The 22,246-nt window shown below is 32.7% G+C and overlaps 1 protein-coding gene across 1 annotated transcript; it reads left to right on the top strand.

The window, feature by feature from the left end:
* Window positions 1-2,513: 2,513 nt before the first annotated feature.
* LOC106780166 (1,4-alpha-glucan-branching enzyme 3, chloroplastic/amyloplastic) lies at window positions 2,514-14,252 on the top strand. Its single transcript, XM_014668421.2, has 21 exons — window positions 2,514-2,916; window positions 3,601-3,672; window positions 3,939-4,003; window positions 4,161-4,820; window positions 5,539-5,711; window positions 5,837-5,926; window positions 6,835-6,910; window positions 8,048-8,155; window positions 8,519-8,609; window positions 8,811-8,912; window positions 9,217-9,319; window positions 9,936-10,073; window positions 10,176-10,247; window positions 10,329-10,433; window positions 10,721-10,798; window positions 10,885-10,995; window positions 11,422-11,502; window positions 11,768-11,872; window positions 12,038-12,123; window positions 12,221-12,275; window positions 13,613-14,252. Exons 1-21 carry the CDS (start codon window positions 2,621-2,623, stop codon window positions 13,643-13,645), a joined length of 2,700 nt encoding a protein of 899 aa, XP_014523907.1. The 5' UTR covers window positions 2,514-2,620; the 3' UTR covers window positions 13,646-14,252.
* The last annotated feature ends 7,994 nt before the right edge of the window (window positions 14,253-22,246 follow it).

The following is a 22,246-nucleotide window of genomic DNA, read 5'->3' as shown; positions in this document are numbered from 1 at the left end:
ACAAAAATAAAACACAAAACTCGGTGAAATTATCATACGTGCACACAGTAAAGAATCTAATAATAATACAAAACTAACAGGAGACCAAAAACAAAATAATCAATAAAAATAGAAGTGCAGAGATGAAAGAACCAGAAATTGTTTCAAGTCCAGAATCTCCCTGATAGCTTCGTTAACTAAATGAACCACATTAAGCGTTGCCTCAACTGGACTCCGTCGGGCTCTCCAGGTCACACGCCATGAAGGCGTTCTCTGAATCTTTGATCAAATGATCGGCACACTTCCGTGATTGAATACATCTTTCCCTTCTTCATCAACTATTTTCCAGCAATGANTCTACTCCTCACACTGTGTGCACATCATCCCTTTCATGAGGATGGCGGTTGCGCTAGCTCTTCTTCCAATTGAAAATAAATATAAGTTCCCCTGTGTGTGGTGGCTACTGTATTAGTCACAGCTTGGAAGCCATAGTGGTGACCTCCTCTACGTCTCTTTGATCTGTTTCATGTTTTTTTGTTTGGGAATGGGGTGTGGTGTGACGGTGATGAGAAACGTGGTGGAAATAGAGGTTAAGAGGTGAGTGAGCGAATGCTGGGAGCTGTTACAAGGATGGTGATGAAGGCATGGTGGCTACCGGTGAGAGGAGCGAAGGGGTGGAGAGCAAAAGGGGAGCGTGTATGTGTGATGGAGGAAATTGAGGCGGCTGGAGAGGATGGGGCCGGGAGGACGTAGCCGAGAGAGTTTTTTATTAGGGTTCAGTTAGGGTTTTTTTTTTTACCCTTTGGATTGGGCTTCATGGAGGAGCCCGAAATGCCAAAGCTGAAGACGTTTTTCTTTCTTTCTTTTATTCTTTTTTTTTCTTTTTTTTTTAAAAAAGAAAATAGAAACAAATCCAATAATAATAAAAAAACTAAATTAATGAAAATAAAAGTAAAAATAAGTCCTATTATTTATTCACCCGGACGAAATTGGATGTTGACAAATAGGATAGTTTAATATTGGTATTCGGGTCAACAATGATTAACACTTTGTAGATTGCAAAATCTAATGAAAAGAGTACTACTGCATAATCAAACAAGTCTAATACTTTTAACGAAGGTATCAACTTCTAAATGTCCTACACAACTATGCTATCACCTACGCAGTAGCGGGTCTTGTAAAATGAGACTAATAACTTGATAACAACAACAATAGCTCTATTCACATGATACCAATTAAAAAGTTATATGTTATCCATCACAGGATCCCAAACAAGGTGTTAAATAGTGCTAGCACATAATCAAGATTTTTGGGTATCCACGGCTATGCAACTGTGGCCGCATTTATTTGCCATTTTAAATCCCTACATCAGAAGACCCAGATTCAATGAAGACACCAAATATAAAGCCACCAGACATGTTTGACCTTCTAGCCTACCAGTTCCACAAACACCCTTTTCTGATGTGTCCTCCCGGCGTAAGGCGTCGTCGGCAACACTACACGTCGCCAGGGTCATCGCCGGCCACCGTCAAAGCTCTCCTCTCCTAGCTTCTCTTTGCGCGCGAGAGGGAGACACCCTTCTCCTCTGTACGCATCCTCACCGTCCCTAGCGAGGTCAGCCACCACCGTGCCCCTCGTCGCCTTTTCCAGAGATGACGAAGAAGAACCCATAATCATAATAATGTGATTTCAATTACCCAACGTACTTTTCTGCATAATCATAAACGTGGTAGATCATTAACACTTAAGCTGGCAGAGGACGTGGCACTACCGTCTGTCAGATTAACCAAAAGTTGACGCGGTTTACTTTTAAGGATTAAAATTGCATGTTTTAATACTACGAGGACTAAATGCCATCAATGTTTCAAGTAAGGACTAAAACCAAAAATCAATGAAACTTCAGGAACTAAAAGCATATTTAACCCCAATATTATATTATATATATTTGAACACAAAAATATATATATTAAATTATTTTTATAAATATGCTTTCGTTTTATATTTAATAATAGGTTTCTATAATTTTTTAACTCAAATATATTTCTATTAAATATTAAAAAATATAGTTAGAAGGTAAGTGTAAATATAATGTTTTTCTTCATTTCATATTATTTTTTAGGGTTAAATATGTTTTTCGTCCCTCAACTATTGACCGTTTTTGTGTTTAGTCCCTCTTTCAAACTATAGTACAATTTAGTCCTCCAACTTTAGAAAACTATGGTTTTAGTCTTTTTTAGCAAATTTTTTAAACTTTATTTGCTGTTTCAAGCACATTACATTATAGCATTTGGATTGTTTATACTGTTTGACACATTTTTGTTTCAATGTTAACTGAGAAATGCGTTTGAAACAACAAATAAAGTTAAAAAATTTGGTAAAAAGGACTAAAACCAGAGTTTTCTAAAGTTGAAGGACTAAATTGTACTATAATTTAAAAGAGGGATTAAACACAAAAACGGCCACGAAAAACATATTTAACCCTATTTTTTAAATCGAAAGTCAGAAGATATTCTTTTCTATTTTCCTCTTGTCAGATTATTTGCCAACTGTGGACTCTAAAACCTCTCTTAAGACCCACCCAGCTCAACACTGAGTACAGAGCATCGTGTTTTGTGTTCTTCTTCCTTATCTCAATCAAACAATGTCAGCCCTTTCAATCCCATTCAAATTCTACTTCCCTCCAACCACTGCCACTTCCTTCCCTCCCTCCCAAACCAAACCCCATAATCTCACTTTCCAACGCAGAACAAGAACAACTACAAAAACGGCATGTACTGCTTCCGAGAACCCCAAGCAACGCCAAAACCCGAAGAAGAACCGGACAGAGGCCAAAACCGAAACCACAAGTGACGATGTCGAAAAGGGTATTGACCCTGCTGGCTTTCTCGCCAAACGTGGCATTTCCCACAAAGCGTTTGCCCTGTTCCTCCGTGAAAGGCATGAAATTTGGAAAATTTAAAATGAAAGTTAGGCCGTGTTTGGTGGAATTTTCGTTTGATTTTTCTGGGGTGTTTGGTTGTAGTGATTGTTATGGAAAGTTAGATTTTTTAGTAGTGGGGTGAGGACACTCTCTTCACATGATATTACCCCCACACTCTGCTCCTTAGGCTCGTTTAGTATTAGGGATGGTAAAGTCAGTAGTTTTAATCATTAATGAAAAAACTTAAGTGTTGATATTTCTGCGCGTTCATGATTTGTTATGGGTGCGTTCGTGATATCAATTGTGAATTCTTTTCATGAAGAAATGAGGCTATGTTCAGAGAAAAGTTGGTAGAGTATTTTTAGGAATTGTAATGTACAACCCCGATTTCTGATACACGCAAAATAAAAAAAACGGAAGAATGATTGCTTTGAAAGGAGTTTTTTTTTTTATCTCTTCCAACTTACGTTCAAACATACACTTAACTTCATTCTTCAATAGGACTTTGAGACTAAGAATAGTATATGAAGCAAGGGCTAAGGTACTTATTTGTTAATAAAATGAAGGAAAACTGTCTCGTTTATTTTTGTTGTCCAAGTGAATGACATGAATATGTTGGACATTTTTTTGGCCTCTAGATGGATTGGAAATTTGATGCTTAGCATTATAAGATATAAGATGTTAATTGTTTGGTTTTGCAGGTATAAAGTATTGAAGGACATGAAAGATGAAATTTTGAAAAGGCACGAAAACTTCATGATTCTAGCCTCTGGGTTAGTTCCATTATAATGTGGCTTTAAGCTTGTAATTTGGTACTTCCTTTTGCATTTTTTGTTCTCTCAGCTATAAGCTACATTATTCCATTTTAGCATCTTAACTTTTATCAATTCCATCTACCATAGTTTTGAAAAATAATGTGATGTATATTATGTTTCCTGTGTGTTCTTGAAATTTTCTGCCATGGAATTATGATATCTGAAGTTGTTGTTAGTAAATTGGTATTGATTAATTTTACAAATCTGCACGTGCATTGATCCAGGTTTGAATTATTGGGAATGCATCGTCATCCAGAACCTCGTGTGGATTATATGGAATGGGCTCCAGGTTTGACATTATCCCCTATGTTTTCTTTTGGGGTCTTTCCAGTTCTCAAAATTTTAATGTTGAATGTGTAGTTTAGTTTATCTTGTTTATTTTTCATCTACAATCATTTCTTAATGTGTCCATAGTTTCTTGGTTTTTAACGAGCAAGTAAATGCAGGGGCTCGCTATTGTGCAATTGTTGGTGACTTCAATGATTGGTCACCTACAGAAAATTGTGCAAGAGAGCATTACTTTGGTCATGATGATTATGGATATTGGTTTATCATTCTTCAAGATAAGCTGAGAGAGGGAGAAGAGCCAGAAAAATACTATTTTCAAATGTATAACTACGTAGATGATTATGATAAAGGGGATAGTGGTGTCACTGTGGAAGAGCTCTTAAGGAAAGCAAATGAGGAGTACTGGGAACCAGGAGAAAACCGTTACTCAAATAATCGTTTTGAAGGGCCAGTTAAGTTATATGAGCAGATATTTGGTCCTAATGGACCTCAAACCATGGAAGACTTACCAGACATACCAGATCCAAAAACAAGATACAAAGAATGGGCAGCAGAGCATGGACCTTCCCGTACTGCTGCAATGGATAGTGGCAAGGAGTATGACATATATAATGTTATAGTTGATCCTGAATGGCACGAGAAAATTCGTGCACTGAAACCTCCTATAGCATACTGGTTTGAGACACGGAAAGGTAGGAAGGCTTGGATGAAAAAGTATATTCCTGGCATTCCTCATGGTAGCAAGTACAGAGTCTACTTCAACACTCCTAATGGACCATTGGAGAGGGTGCCTGCTTGGGCTACATATGTGCAGCCAGGTAAATCTTATAAGGATTCTTGAAATTATTCAATCTTATATGGATTCTTATGGTTGTTTTTTACATATTAACTAAAATGCATCTTGGACTTGGAAGATATGTTCAGATCTTCATTGACGTGGGCATATTTTATCTAGTGAGTATAAAATTTATACCTCATAACAGCAAAAGCCTTGTCCCAGTCGGTGATCAAATTTATACCCTTTAAAGAAATTCATATATTATCACCATTTCCTTATTATTAACTTTATGTTAATTTTCTCATGTTATATAATACACCTTTTTCAATTAATGCCAATTTTGGGGTTTGAATAGAACTTAAAAACTATGAGTCTATGTTTTACGTTAAGTTCAGTTTTATGAAAAGCCATTAAATGCAGGATGCCATGCCCAAATACATAAAAAAGAAGAAAAAGGCATGATTGTCTGGGTTAGTTTGAACAAGCTTTTCTATATGTACATACAGAGAGAAAAATAAGAAAAAAAAATGAAATAAGCTTCTTCATAAGCTAAAATAATTGTATGCATAAGCTAATTTATATAAGTTCTCCCACATAATGTTCCTAAATTTTTATTTGTAACTTTTGTTTTCTTATAGTTTTTCCTTAAAGTGCTTATGGAAAAATTTGTCTGGACACTTGGTCACTTTCTTTTTGGAGGATGGAGATGGGGGTCCTTTGATTTGTGTTATCAATGATGCTGATTTAATGCATTGCAGAGGTTGATGGGAAGCAAGCTTATGCAATTCACTGGGAACCATCCCCTGAGCAAGCATACAAGTGGAAAAATAGAAGTCCCAAAGTACCAAAGTCCCTGCGGATATATGAAGCTCATGTTGGAATTAGTGGTTCTGAACCCAAAATATCTTCATTCAATGATTTCACAGACAAGGTTTTCCCCCATTTCTTTTGGTTGGAATTTATAATTTTTCCATTATGCATATCTTCCATGTCGATATTTGTAATTGGTTCTGTTGATTTTTTATTGTTGCAAAATATTCTCAATAAACGATGCAGGTTCTTCCTCACATTAAGGAAGCTGGATACAATGCCATCCAGCTGATAGGAATTGTTGAACATAAGGATTATTTTACTGTTGGTTACAGAGTAAGTTAATGCTGTAATTCTTACTTATTTTTCTCATGGTAATTAAACAGTGATTAAGATTCTTTTGAAGTTTTTCAAGTTAGTGTTGTGGATATTTAGTTTCATGGATTCAAACCTGCATGCGACACTTCTATTCTAGGTTAACTACTTTTGAATTAGGAGTGTTAGACATATTACATTTTATGTTAATTAGGGAAACATGTCCCTATGTTAATTATGTTATTTTGACACATTCATTTGTATTTGGGGCCCACATTCCTTTTATTATAAATACATTACCCTATGTGTATTTTCTACACAAGGGAGATTAACCCTAGACCTAGTTCTTCACTATATTCAACAAGGAGAATTACCTAATAAATCTATGAAGATAAGTGCTATTAAATAGGCTTATTTGTATTTTGGTCCCTAATATTTTTTACCCAATTTTGATCCTTTAATTTTAATTCTATTACTTAATACATGACACAATGAAATTGGAACTTAACGTGTGATAGTGATTTAGTATAATTTTAAAACTAAAATTTGAACAGAGCTCTGGAAAATTAACATTCAAGGGACCAAAGTTATGGATAGTTAATAATTAAGGGACTAAAATGGTTGAAAATAATTTTAGGGATCAAATTTGCAGTTTTGTAAAATAGAGATCAAAACTACAATTAAGTTTATGAAACATTGATATACGACAAAGTTGTTAGCAATTGATACCAATTTGACAAACCAGATTGTAGTAACTTATGTGTATGAATTGTACAAAAGGCATACATGCTTTATTTTAAGTCTTCACACTGACACAAACTATGTGCACATCTCGTACATGCTTCTTATAGAGCTGTTTATAAGTTGATAGAATTTTATTACCACTCTGACCTTTAGTGACATGCTCAAACATTGATTCGATGGTGCAGGTTACAAATTATTTTGCTGTTAGTAGCCGATATGGTACTCCGGAGGACTTCAAGCGATTAGTTGATGAGGCCCATGGTAAGCATTTTTATGCAGTACTGATTTATTTTTATTGCTTGAACTGACCATGTTGACAGTTACAGCTCTTAAGGTATTGGATAAGTTCTTTGCTCTTAGAAGTGTGTTTTGGTCATTCTAAGCAAAAGAAACTTTAGTGAACTGAAATATGATAAGATGCTGATCTAAGTTGATATGTCCTTTGAATTCAGTTATGTCTGTTTTTTGTTTTGTGGATAAAACAATAATTCACTTTGAAGGGGGAGAACACAAATGCAGGTGGATCAGTAAACCTACTTAATTTAAGAAGAAAATAAAAAGAGGAAAGAAAGAAAATATTAACTCAAAAGGATTGCCCTTTCCTTGATAAGTCCAACCTAGCAAAATCCTTGAAGTTGTTGGTATAGAAATGTGTTGATGCTTATATGGAATTTAGAAAGCTTGAGAAACAGAATATTTAGAAAATGAGAATGCTTTATATTTTACTCAAATGCATGTATTACATAGCTTATGCAAGATTTGCTCATTAGCCTCTTAATATAGACTTAGTAGAGACTGTTTCCTAGGCTAATATTAAATGAGTGAAACTTCGTTGACACTAATACCAATGAACACTAAATGCATTTTAACATGAGATACTTTAGCATACTATTCTTTAATGCGTTTAATATATGATTTCCAACGGTTTAAAACCTGGAATCATGCTCCTGTGAAGTACAATAATATCCTTTGTGAAATAGCACAATATCAGGCATTTTTAACATCCTGTACACCCCCAAACCTTTATAGTGAGTATAGTTTAATCTTAATTGTTAACATCAAAATTTGGAGATAGAAAGAGCATGATTAGTTATACCAGTTTAATTATTTGCCTTCAATATTATTGGAGATCTCATATCGACTAAAGACAAGACAAATCATAAAAGGATAACCTTCACTTGAGCACATGAGGCTAACTGCATATTTGTCTAAATTAAAAGAAGACAAGAAACAAAAGCAAGTTAAGCCATAAATGGTAACTGCACTAGTATATATGTTTCCTGATTTTGCAGTAAAGGCTATAAATAGAAAAAATGTATAATATATAATGACAAAAATCTCTTTTTTGTGTTGGTTGTGCAAGAGACTATTTTGCTAACTCTACCTTTAACTGCACAGGACTAGGGCTGCTCGTCTTCTTAGAAATTGTCCATTCATATGCAGCAGCAGATGAGATGGTCGGATTATCAATGTTTGATGGATCAAATGACTGTTTTTTTCGTACTGGTACCTGTTCATACTGTTGAAATCTCTTCATTTAGTCACATGCAAGTTTTTCCCTTGTCATCCTCTGTTATATGAGGAATGGTGCTTCCTCTATTATATGACGTCAATTATTGATATATTAAATTTCATCTCTTTTTAAATTCTCTTACATGACTATAGTACAACTGTTCAAAGAGTAGCCATGCTGTTTGCACAAACTTTTTTTGTTGTCAGATGAGATAGTTTTATATGTTTCCTGTGTATGATATTTTCTTTTGGTTCCTTATTAAAAGAGGACATTGTATTGTTTTTTCCTACTCAGCTTTACCATCATTTCAATACCTGTAAATACCACTTTTGATTTCACCTTTCATTGTTGAATAGGAAAACGAGGGCAACACAAATTTTGGGGAACCAGAATGTTCAAATATGGCGACCCTGATGTTTTGCATTTCCTTGTATCAAACTTGAACTGGTATATGCAATTGCGAAGTCAGTTTTGTAGATTACACTTGTAGTTTTTTCTTTAAGCCATTGTCTTTTCTACCTGATTGATTTATTAGTTAACTATTTTATACAAAACCTAATTTATTTTATTATTCTTTTTTGTTTATTATTTTTTATTGCTTCATCATTTGACATATGCTAAATTACTCATGAACTGATATTTGAACAGGTGGATTGTAGAGTATCAAATTGATGGTTTTCAGTTCCATTCAGTTTCATCGATGTTGTACACTCACAATGGTTTTGCTTCCTTTACTGGAGACTTGGAGGAGTAAGGCCTTTTCAAACTTTATTGCTTCTTATAGATAAATATACCTGAGTTTAGTAGTTTTTTACAAAGCTATTATAGTTCCAAGACGTTGCCTGAATCCAAAGCTGTTTCTGAAGGCATTTATATTATTGTATTTTTATTCTTTAAAGTTTCTTGTGTGGCTGTTTGTTTCTCCTCGTCATACAACTTGACATTTGCAGAATGTCAAGTCAACTGATTTGTATTACTCAGATTGGTTTTTAAATAGGATAAGTAATGACATTAAAAATTATATTATTGATTCCAAACTGTTAGTTTCATTCAGGTATTGCAACCAATATGTTGACAAGGATGCGCTAGTATATCTTATCCTAGCCAATGAGATACTGCATTATCTTCACCCAAATATTGTCACAATAGCCGAAGATGTAAGTATTTTATGTTCTTTTCATTTACTTAGAATTTTAGATGCTTTTGCATACCTATGCACATCACAAGAGTGAAAAGAAAGTAGTCATTTATTGTGAATTGGTCAAATGCAAATAGAGTGACCAGAAGGCATGAAGGAAGACTAAACTGAACTTTTGGAGTAACCAGTTAAAGAGACTTTACTCTAAATGGGTTTGCAAAAGCATATGTAATTCATATCACTAAATCTATGTTTTTGGCCTCACCTAGTTCTGAGAAGGCTTACTTCTCAGATTAAAAAGGTTTATAAAGTAGGCTAACCTGTTAAAAAGATGAACATTTGTCATGATTCAAAAAGATTAACATTTTTCTCTTTCTTTTTCTCTGGGATGGAGCCTGGGGTACTGAAAACGTGCTTTGTTAATTATTTAATGCATCTTCTTAAGGTGTGCATGATGATTTGCATTTATTCATTGATCTCCTCTTGTTTCTTTATTGATATGCATTTGTTCCTCTAGTTTCCTGATCCTGCAAGTTTTGTTGTGCATATTTTTGAAAGCTAAGAAGTCATTATCCTGAGATCATCACATTGCTTTTGTATAATATAATATAATGTTTGTATCCATTTTTGCTCAGGCAACATTTTATCCGGGATTATGTGAGCCAACTTCTCAAGGTGGATTAGGATTTGATTACTATGTCAACCTTTCCGTGCCTGATATGTGGTCAACTTTTCTTGAGAGTGTACCTGATCATGAATGGAATATGACTAAGGTATACTTGAATTTATCATTCCTTCATCAAATGAAATGTTTTGGTTGGTCCTGTTCTTTATTAAATTCTATAATTTCGTGGTTGTTACTTCTATTGTTGTAGATTGTTAACACATTAGTTTCCAATAGAGAATATGCTGATAAAATGCTTATGTACGCTGAAAATCACAACCAGGTAACTCACATTTTCAGTTTCTAGAACCATGAACTTTATTTCTTTGTATTGTTTTAAATCTGATTTTTCTCTTGCTGCCAGTCCATATCTGGAAGGCGATCATTTGCAGAAATATTGTTCGGTGAAATAGATGAGAATTCACATCACTATAAGGAATCTTTATTGAGGGGATCTTCACTCCATAAAGTATGCTGTTGCCTATCCTCTAAATTTACTATTTCGAAGTGTAAACAAGGATTTTGAAATTGAGAGTAAAATTTTGTTTCTGACCCTGTTTGTTAGAAAAAGGGTAACTATGCAGGAGGTTTAGGATAAATAATTCTGTGGGTTCTGCTTCTTACTTTTTTTCAAAATTTCTGTCCTTTTCTATATTAAAAGTGACATTTTTCTGGTAGATGTGTATCATGTGGGGTGACTTTTCCTATAACTCTTATCATTCTTTATCTTTATTAATTTTCTTGACTTTTGGCTAGATGATCAGATTGATCACATTAACAATTGGTGGTCGTGCTTATTTGAACTTCATGGGTAATGAATTTGGGCATCCAAAGGTGAGAATCACTCGTTAGATATGGACATCTACAACTTGTTTTGGAGCATGATAATATATTGATGTTTTTCGTTTTTCCTTCGCCAGAGAGTTGAATTTCCATCATCAAGCAACAACAACTCATATCTGCTTGCTAATCGATGTTGGGATCTTTTGGCCAAAGATGGAGTTCACTGTGATTTATTTTCCTTTGATAAGGTAATCTAGTAATCTCTTGCCATTAAAGTGTTCTTGGAAGGTAATTGGAATACTAAATTGGTCTAATCTGAACTGTATCAATATGAATGGTGTTTTAGAGTTTGCAAATAATTTTTTATTCATAAACAGTATAAGTGTTGTGTTTTATGCACTGTTCCAAAAGGAAAAAGTCCCACATGAGCTTGAGGTATCAGATTGGACACCGTAGGCACAACACAATCTGCGGATTTCCTCTCCCCCTCCTTGAACGTGCGATAATGGGTTCTCAAGATCTTTTTACCACCACTTTTATTTGTTTATTTATTTTCATTTACGTTTTTATTTTTGTATCTTTATTCGGTGGATTTTACTAATGTGACTGTTAGCTTATCTCGTCTAAATATTTACTTATTAATGCTAAGCAATGAAATTGTCCCCTTTTTCCAGGACATGATGAAGCTGGATGAAAATCAGAGAGTGCTCTCACGAGGCTTTCCAAACATTCACCATGTGAATGATAGTTCAATGGTATATTGAATTTTTTTCATTGCTTTCCCTTTAGGATAACTAGTGACTAATGTTCATCTTCATTACTTTCTGGCATGTTCAACGACAATTCAATGGTATATGTTCTTGTCTTCATTTGTGTAATGGCATCTAGCATGTTTTCTTCTGTTTATATATGCCAATGGCATATTTGTGCTATATATATTTATATAGTTAATATTATACCATGCGAACTTGAATCAGTTAATAATGTATGTACTAAAGTATTCGCTACCATTATTTGTAGGTCATATCTTACATCAGAGGTCCTCTTGTCTTTGTTTTCAATTTCCATCCTACAGAGTCCTACGACAGTTATAGCATAGGTGTAGAAGAAGCTGGGGAGTATCAAGTAAGTTTCGTGAAATTGGTAAACTTGTTTGTTTTTGTTTTGTTTTTATCCATGCAGTGCTATCTTTGCATATTTTAATCTGTCTGTAGGCCAAACTTCTTAATCATTTTAATCAGGCCTTCTGAAGGGAGAACTAATTTTTGTTGGCACTTTTTGATGGTGCAGATTATTATGAACACAGATGAAATAAAGTATGGCGGTCAAGGAAAACTTAAAGAGAACCAATATTTACTCAAAACTATCAGCAAAAGGTACTCATGCTTTTTCAAACTCTTGCTTTTTCATATTTTCTCCTTTTTAAGGATAACTATCTTTAATGCGTGCAACCAATTTGTTGACTATTGACAGAGTTGATGGCCTTCGAAACTGCTTAGAAGTGTCACTACCCAGCAGAACTGCTCAGGTTGATAATTTAGTTGTTACATTTTAGTTTATTCCCAAGGACCATTTACTTATCATAGTTATGCAACCAAATAATTGAAATATATCTAATGTGAAGTCATTTTTCTAAGTTCTCATTAGTCACTACATGATCTCTGTTGAGAAGTGGACTTTAAGTCTAATTTAACTCCACAAAACCAGCTTGTAGGGTGAGGTTTGTATCTGCATATATACTATAAACTGACTTTATCTCTAGTCGATATGAGACTTTCAACAGTTTCAAATGACTATCACCAATAAGAAAAAAGAAGAGAGAAACTAATCACATCTGATATATTGTTCAACTCTATCCTTTTTGGTTTTAGTTATTGTTCTCTTTTGATGTGTGGATTCATACCATCACCTTTTTGAAATTTCAGTTCGGTATCCTCTCAAATGTCTAAGGAATATTATGAGGAATGAATTTTCTTACAATCTTAGAATATAATATTCCCTTGAAATTTTCAGCCCTTTTTAAGGGGGCATTAAACTAACCCTTAGTGTAATGTTTCCCCTACAACATGGCCACAATTGTGATCCCAAAAGTCTAGTCATTTCATCTGTATATAGATATGGTTCAAAATGTCGTGATTTCTCAAACTGGATATAATAGGGCATTAATTAGATTTTAAGATCTTATAAGGGTAATATGTTGAAGTAAAGAATGAAACATAACCGTGTTGCTTAGATAATAGAACCATGTCTACCTTTCATCACTGAATTTCGTTATATGCAACAAAAGAACACTTTTTTTTTGTTCAAATATGATCAAATTGTAACTACATTTACTTCATTTAATTTTATTTTTTTTCCGGAGTACTCTAACTTTAATTAATGTTATTAGTTGTAGTGCTTTTTCTTTCATGAGAAGGTCATTTTAGGAAGAACATTAGGAGATTGCTAAAATTTAATGCAGTTCACTGATTTTCATAGTGTATGTGAACTCAGTCTTTTGTTGCTTATAAATGAAAACGGAGGTACTACTATAGTACTCTTATTAGGATTACTCATTGCAATATATTACAAACCTGCAATCAGATGCTCAGTGTAGTGCAGGGCCAGCTCAACAATGTGTAAGACCTAAAACAAACTTTAGTAGTAACATTTTAGATATAAATGAGAGAGCCGTGTGTTTGGTTATTTTGGCCAACACATGACTTTTTTTGCTTTAACAAAACTAATAGCAAATAATTACTTTTGTTGGACCTAAAGCTTAACTTTGGTAGCTTTATCCTTGAGCATGAGTATGCATTTCTTTGTATTAACCACTCGTGTTTGAAACTTGACAGTACTGAGCATAAGGACTTTCTACCTTTTCAGGTTTACAAGTTAAGGAGGATTCTGAGAATATAAAAACACTGCATCTGTGGAATAACTTTCAGCCAGATTTTCTGACATTCTACCATGGAATGTTCTTTGGTTTGTCTATCAACATAAGAAAAGTATAAGATTAAATATGACCCTTTTAGCATATATATACTTCAACATGAAGATGCAGATGTCAATTGAAGGGTTAATGGTTAATCTCTCTAAGTGGTTTGTGGATTATACTACAATCCATGGGAAAGCTTTCAGGCAATGGATCCTAAGTTTATAAAGATGCAAGATGTTGCAAAGTTGAAATATTACACTTCATGTTATGATGACATAAACCTAAGATCATGCTTGTAAACCATACTGATTCATGTACCACAAATGTACTAGGTTCTGGGTAGAGTTACTTGAGGATTATGAGGTGGTTTTCAAAAGGAGGAATTTGTAATAGGATTTTTTTCAAACATTATATTCCTAAAGGAAAGGATAGTGATTGTAGAGTGCAGTAAATAAAGCCATTAGTTGCATAAGGGCTGAATTTTTGGTTTTTTTTACCTCAAACTACAGTTATATTTTAATTGTCTGTGTACTTCAGTCTCCTCATATCATAGAAAGATGTGAATTTCCTGATAGTGTTTGCATTTGTTTCAAATTGCCAGTATAGTGTTCATATTTTGTTAATTTGTTAAAAAAAATATGTGAACACATCTTATTGCTAAGTTGCTTCTACAGTTTAGAGTTGGAGAATACTTTAACATCTCAAGAACCTTTTAACAGAACTAGTGGAAGAAAACAAGGTGGAAATAATTTTCCATACACATGTACATAAATTCAGCAATATAATCGTTTTGGAATTATAGATGTTCAAAATCAGTTCACTTTACAAACATCAATGTCAAATAAACATATACATTATTTTCATAGAAATATATGTATCAAAATCATTCATATCTTAAATATCACTTACATTTTTATTCTATATAACCAATACCACAAATCACTATTGAATCACTTTTATCTAATATATTCAAACCATCAATTGCACCACAATGATTCATTAGTGAATTTGTCAGTCAAGGACTTTCAGACTACTTATATTAAACATGTTTCAAATAAAATAATATTTGATCCATTGCAACTATTACGAGTAAAAATTGATCTTAAAATCTTAAGTATTGGTTACTTAAAAATTGATCATAAAATCTTAAGTATTGGTTACTTATGTAACATTTCGAGTAATTTATTAAATAAAATATCATATGTTTTAATATCGCATGACAGATAAATAAGAAAACATGTAATTTATTTTTATAGTTATCCAAAGTAATAAGTATATTAATAAAAACATATTTAAAAACTTTCTAGCTCAGAAGAGATAAACCGATATTTAAAATGTCTAAGTGTATATCTATTTGTATCTATATACATATTTATATGTTAAATTTCAAATCTCACTTGACGGTATTCTCTACTTTTATCAACGATGGGCTAATACCTATAACATCCTCTCCTCACACCAAATGTTGATCATTGCTAAAAAGATTATAGCACACACAAACAAATTGATAACGCAAAAGCAATGCTAAGCTACTATACAAAGACATCAACATATTATAATTTAGTTTAGGAAATCATAAATCAATATTTACAACAAGCCCATCAAGTAATTGATCATATTACAATATAACCTTTCCACTCAATGATCTGGATCCAACAAACTTCTCTAAAGGTTCGCATCCATGGTAGTATTTATACTCTGCAGAGTCATAAACAAGGGTCACTCAACCTACTTCCCCGTGAGGTTAATCTTTCGTTACACGACCCAAAGAACTAGGGTTAAGACCTCCTGCCATTCTCCCTTCCACCCCATTCACTCGATAAAAGTTGAATGGTTGGTAGAATATTAGGATACCTTTTCTTCAAATCTCATTATCAAACATTCACCACAACTGACTTGAACATAGAATCTCTCCTTGAGATTCTTCTCACATCACCCATTTTTCATTCGCACAACCTACTCATCATCATCATATTCATCAACCATAAACATACACATAAACATGTTCGCAAATCATAAGTATACGTATACACATCTCCATTAATCACCTCCTAACAATCATCATTATTATCACATACTAAAGGTCTTTCAGACGACTCCTCACCAGACGACTCCTCACCCAACAACTCCTCACCAGATGATTCCTCACCAAACGAATCTTTCCCAAACGACTCCTTCCCAAATGACTCCTTACTAGACGACTCTTTCCCAAATGAATCCTTCCCAATCGACTCTTCACCAGACGATCTACCAGATTTTTAGTACAATAAGAGACCAACCAAACCCTAAATGGCCCTAAGACAGTTCCCACAACTGCATACTTTCTCCAAAACCATGATCTTAGAATTATAGGTGAACTTTACCAAAAGTAACACTTCATTACATCCACTTAAATGATCTAGTACACACGTTCTTAGTAAATCTTCTAGTGACTAAATCGTTCTTTCTGATTGCCCAATGGTTTGAGGATAATAGGCATAACTCATCCTTAGTTTACTACCCAAAGACTGCTACAGCGTTTGCCAAAACCTAGAAGTAAATTTATGTCTAACACAATACTTGAAGCTACACCATGCAACCTTACTATTTCCTTAATGTACAATTGTGCCAATTTGACCATTGACATATGTAGATTAACTACTAGAAAATGAGCGTTCTTTGTTAACTGATCCACTATCACCCAAACTGCATCATGACCACACAGTGACCGTGACAAATGGGTAACAAAGTTCATAGTTATGCTATCTCATTTCCATTCTAGCACCTCCAATTGTTGCAACATCCCTTTAGGTCTTTGATGCTCAGCCTATGCCCTTTGACACGTCAAACAAGATGCTACAAACTGGGCCACATCATGCTTCATATTTGACCACTAGAAAGATAATAAAGATCTGGAGTATATAAGAATGTCGTCTATAAAGACTACCATAAAATTATCTAGCAAGGGCCTAAAGATCCTGTTCATATAATCCATCAACAAGGCAGGAGTGTTAGTCACACCGAATGGCATAACCACATATACATAATGTTTGTACCGGGATCTAAAAGCGGTTTTCTATACATCTTAAGATTTGACCAATATCTGATTATACCCAGATCTCAAGTCAATCTTAGAAAATACCATTGCCTCATGCAACTGATTCATTAGATAATTTATTCATGACAAAGGATATTTATTATTGACGTCGAATTCTTGGGTAGGTCGACTACTAATTGGTCATTTAGAAGTAAAAAAAAAATTAAACATTTGGCAGGCATCTTTAAATATTTACTACCATATGATGTCAAAATGCCCTAAGTTCAATGTCATATGCATATAAGACGTTGTATTTACTGAGGGGCCAATGTCTTATGTGTGGTAAAAATTTGTAAAAACTTAACCCAATGTCACTGTTTTTTCACGCTTTCATTTGGCTTGAAATTTCTTTTTTGAAGACGAGTGCGAACAACAACGAAGGTTAGTTTTTACTCAATTATGTCTTGCAAAACTGTTTTCATGATCATTTGTGTTGTTTTTCATATGTTTTCACCAATTGGTTTTCATTTTTCTTAATGCTTTTATGTGGTTAGCGAGTTCAACCTTCATTCGTTCAAGTGTGTATTATTTGCTTCATTCACGAACTCTAAGAACACTCGAGGCCAGTTTTAAGTTATTTACCTTGAATATATTTGTTTTTTATGTTGTGTTTATAGTTTTGTTTGTGTTTGTATATTCATTTATGGATTCTTAAGTTAGATTTACTTTTGATGTGCTTTCCTTCTTTTTATTGTTTATAAACATATTAAGAGTAGTATGGACTGAAGTTGGATGATTGAACGTCGTATTAGTGAAGACTATGACAAGAGAGTTTTTTAGTTATGTTAAAGAACACGCAAAACCAGTGAACGAGACATTTTTTTTTCTTTTGTTCGTTATCTTAATCAAATATTGGAAGACTTGGACAATATCTATGATCATTTGTTCATCTATGGAATAATAAGAAGTTATACAATTTGGACTTGACATGGAGAAGTATTATACCACCCAACAACATCAAGAGGTTCAACTTACGCGGACGAATGAATGAGTGATCATTTAGAGGAAATAGTATGTCACGTTAAAGAAGAAAATTTTGGAAGAGTGCATTTATACGAAAGTCTTAAGAACGATTCAAGCAAGAATTGTATCCAGGATGCATTAACTTTACACGATTGTCGACAACTTTGAAATTGTTTTGTTTAAAAGTGAGGAATGAATGAATTGATAAAAGTTTCAAAAAATTATTGGAGTTGCTGAAGGAGATGCTTCTAAAAAATAACATGTTACCTATCTGTAATTACGATGTGAAAAAAATTCTATGTCCAATTGGTTTGGAATACTAAAAGTTACATGCATATCCCAATGATTGTGTATTGTATAGAGATCAGTATGTTTCACTGAAGGTGTGTCCGGCGTGTGGTTTATCACGGTTTAAAAAGAAAGTTGATGGAAATAACAATGAAGACAATGATGCAATTCTAGTGTTCAAATTATTCTTCTTGTTATTAGAAATAAACAATGATTGCAAAGATGAAATAAAGCATTTCAAAATCACAAAATATAGATTATAGATCATATAATTTTAAACTATTAAGAAAATAGAGAAAAAATTATTGGAATTAAATCCCAAATAGAAGAACAAGAATAAAAGAAATAGATTGAGACGTAAACCTATACTAAAACTTTTTCTCTTCGTTCTCTCTCACTTCTCTCTAAGATTTCTTCATCTCAAGTCATCTATTTGACGATCAGGAGGTGTCTAGACGATTACGACGTCAAGGTCTACCTATATGCCCGATCAGTTTGGTGTTTGGAGCAAGTAAGTTTTCATCCCTTTTTCTTGGTATTTTCTTGACTCTTGATCATGCAAAGAATTTCTGGTTGCATGTGTCAAGTAGTCTTCTTCAATTCTTGGTTCAATTTAGATCCCAAGGTTTGTCTCAAATCATCAATAGGTGATTTGCAGGTTTTTCTAGAAGTTCCTTACATTGCAAGCAATCAGTGAAACGTTTAGAGGAGTTGGACTATTAGTTTAGAGGTAAGGGAAGCTATAGTTCTTTACTTGATGTTAGTTGTGCATGTTTGAAGATTTAGGAATATTGAACTATTTTCTTGACTCTTGATCATGCAAAGAATTTCCAGTTGCATGTGTCAAGTAGTCTTCTTCAATTCTTGGTTCAATTTAGATCCAAAGGTTTGTCTCAAATCATCAATCGCTGATTTGCAGGTTTTTCTAGAAGTTCCTTGCATTACAAGCAATCGGTGAAACGTTTAGAGGAGTTGGACTATTAGTTTAGAGGTAAAGGAAGCTAGAGTTCTTTACTTGATGCTAGTTGTGCATGTTTGAAGATTTAGGAATATTGAACTATTTGAATAAAATTTTTCTTTATGATAGATGTAGGTTAATTAATTGAGTGTTTTTGGATTGTGTGGTGATGAACTGTGATTGTAAAGTGTATTGAATAGTTAATTGCCTGTAATTGTATGTTATGATGTTATAATTCTGTTTGGAATATGTGTGGTAAGGTTTATTGAATAAATGTTGGAAACTTAGAAGTCTTAGTAGTGTTTTGGAAGGAGAAATGAAGTTTTGGTTTTTCTGTTGGGAGGAAAGGGCAGAAATCTGGTTTGATGTGGTTGTGGTCAATTATGAGGTATTTTGTGAGTTGTTCAAGTCCATAGAATGAGAATAATATGTGATAAGAATGTATGAAATGAATAGATATAGTTTAACATAACTTAGAACTAGTTTTGGGGAAAATAGACTAGTAAAAACTTAAATTGGAGGTTTTGTGAATAATTTGTCACTTTGGTTGATGTTCATGAGTCTTTTGGGACTTGTCAGAGCCCCTAACTTGGTTAAAAATAGAAATAATATAATTCAATTTGAGTCCATAAAGAGAGGTTTGGTAGAGTTTGGAGTTGAATCTTGGAAGGAAACACTTTAAAAGGTGTTTAGAATGGTTTAGATACAATTTTTTGAGTATAATTGAGTGTATAATACGATCTAGAAGGGTTAGAAGTCGGAAAAAACGTATCAAAATGGTCAACGATGGTTAATGGTGCAAATTCTACAATTTTCATGTTGCATAATTATGCAGACTCATTGAGCGAGTGGAGTCGCTCAACTAGCAACTAAAGGTCTGGACCATTGTCTATGCTTTCACCTAATGAGTTGGGTCGCTTAGCGAGAGGTTAGGGGGTCTGGATCATTATCAGTTTCTTCGTACAACGAGCTGAGTCGTTAAGCGAGAGGTTGGAGGGTCTAGACCACTGTCTCTATATTTGCATACCGAGTTGGGTCGCTGAGCAAGAGGTCGGGGTCTGAGAACACTATCGTTTTATTCACAGGGTCGCTAAGCGAGAGAGCTCTGTGGTCACCCAGCGAGCTTGGTCACTGAGCGACTAGTCAATGATTTTGTTTTGTTCTTTCCATCCTTGTTTCTTGGTGGTTTGGAGTGATGTTTTAATTCATTGTAAATGATGTATAAGTATTTATGAGATTATATGATTTTCAAAATTATGTGTTATGATTCAAAGTGAAAGTGTGTGGTTTCAAAGTGATGAAAGTGGTTCCAAGGTGGAATCTCTTGGTGGGATTCAAGTATGTTTAGAATGAATGCAAGAGCTCAGTCTTGGGGTTATCCTGAAACTCCAATGGTCTTTCATACTCAAATAGAGAAGATTGATCCATGTTGTGAGGAGTAGTAGGAGGTCCTAGCCTTGGGTGCTTCCAGTATAGTCCAAGGTGTGGAACAAACTAGCCTTGTGAATGTGGTAGGGTGAAACCCATTGAAAATGACTTTGCAAAGTAGTAGAAGCCACCACAAGTGCACAACCCACCATAGTTCAACAATCATTCTAAGTCCGGATAGTCAAGTCTAAGTCATAATATGTTTTAGGATGGTTGAAGTTGATTGTTATATGTGATTGAGTTGGGGTGTTTAATGTATTATAATATTGTATAAATCTTTTTATATCTAGCTTACCCTTTTGTTTGTGCTTGTTTGTATGTTGCTATGTTTTTTCTTTTGCAAAGATCATCCTGTGAGTGTGAGTAGAAGAAAAAAAGGTTTTTCTGGAGTAGATATTGAATGAAGGGACGTTATTGTCTAATTCTTTCGAATAGTTTTATAAATAATTTTACTTATCTAGTTTTTACGTAAAATTTAAAATTTATAGTTGTTTTTGAATAACTGATTTATACTTTATATTTTAGTCAACTGTTCTACTATATTAAATTTGTAATAACTCTAGTATTCTATTATATTTTGGAGGTTAAATATACAAATAAATATGTGGGAAAAAATGAATTTATTTGACATTTCATTTCTATTGAACACGTTCATTACAAAAAACAGAATAAGAAGAGAATAAGAAGAGAAAAAAAATAAAGAGCTTAAAAAGCTTTTATTTTTCCAGCATTTGTTACAATAAATATATTATTATTGTCTTATGAAGCTGCTTTTATTTATTTTTAGGACATTAAGAAACAATAAATATGGATTAATTATTGCTATAAAAGTCCTTAATGGTTATAGACATATATATATATAAAGGAATTTTCCTTTTTGTAAGTTTATTTTCCAAATATATCTTTTAAATGAATTTTTAAAAATATAAAATAATTATTTTATAAATTTTACTATGTTTTAAATTTAATTGTTTTCTTTAATTTGACTATTTTTTTTAAACTTAACATTTTCTAAATTATAAAATTATCTATAAAATAAATAAAAACAATTTATAATAAAATTATAAAATTTATTTATATTTAATTTCATAATTATAATAATAAAAGTAATAATATCTATTATTTTTATTATCAGGAAAATAATACACATATGCCTAATTTTTTAAACTTAACCATTTATTTAATTATAAAACTATATATAAAAAAAATAAAAAATAATTATAATAACATTATAAAAATTATTTATATTTAATTACATAATATTAATAATAATAATAATAATTTTATAAGTTTTTTATTATTATATAAAATAAAAAAGGCACACACACGCATTTAAGACATGTTTTCACTAATCTATATCTATATATGAAAGAAATTCTCTTCTTTAATGTTCATGTTTCCCAATTTTATTGGATAAATATATATTTTTTAAAATAAAATAATTATTTTTTATTTTACTTTTTAAGTAACTTTTTTAATTAAACTATTTTTTTGACCATTTTTAACCATTTTTTAATTATAACAATACCCACAAAATAAATAAAAATTATTCATAATAAAATTATAAAAATTATTTATATTTACAATAAAATTTTAAAAATTAATTATATTTTCAATAAAAATTTAAAAATTATTCATATTTACAATAAAATTATAAAATTTATTTTTATTATCATAAAAAAAATAAGACACATAACATGTGTTTTCATTGTATTCTATACAAATTTTACTTTGCTTACATATGATTATTTGCTTCTTTAGTTAGGTAATTATTTTGAGAATTTTAAACCATGTAATTTTGAAGTTGTAAAACATAATTTTAAGGACATTTTTTTTAAGGTATAGATATTAATTTAATAACTTAAATAT

The sequence above is a fragment of the Vigna radiata genome, unplaced genomic scaffold, assembly GCF_000741045.1.
Source record: "Vigna radiata var. radiata cultivar VC1973A unplaced genomic scaffold, Vradiata_ver6 scaffold_373, whole genome shotgun sequence".
Lineage (NCBI taxonomy): Eukaryota > Viridiplantae > Streptophyta > Magnoliopsida > Fabales > Fabaceae > Vigna > Vigna radiata.
The sequence above is the reverse complement of the archived record's forward strand: the minus strand, read 5'-3'. Positions and strand labels throughout refer to the sequence as shown.

Bases quoted from the DNA above. Each gene is read 5' to 3' on its own strand.
- LOC106780166 (XM_014668421.2), top strand. From the start codon at position 2,621: ATGTCAGCCCTTTCAATCCCATTCAAATTCTACTTCCCTCCAACCACT. The intron at 5,712-5,836 runs GTTTTCCCCCAT...TAAACGATGCAG, and splicing joins TCAATGATTTCACAGACAAG to GTTCTTCCTCACATTAAGGA. The intron at 12,276-13,612 runs GTTGATAATTTA...CTACCTTTTCAG, and splicing joins TACCCAGCAGAACTGCTCAG to GTTTACAAGTTAAGGAGGAT.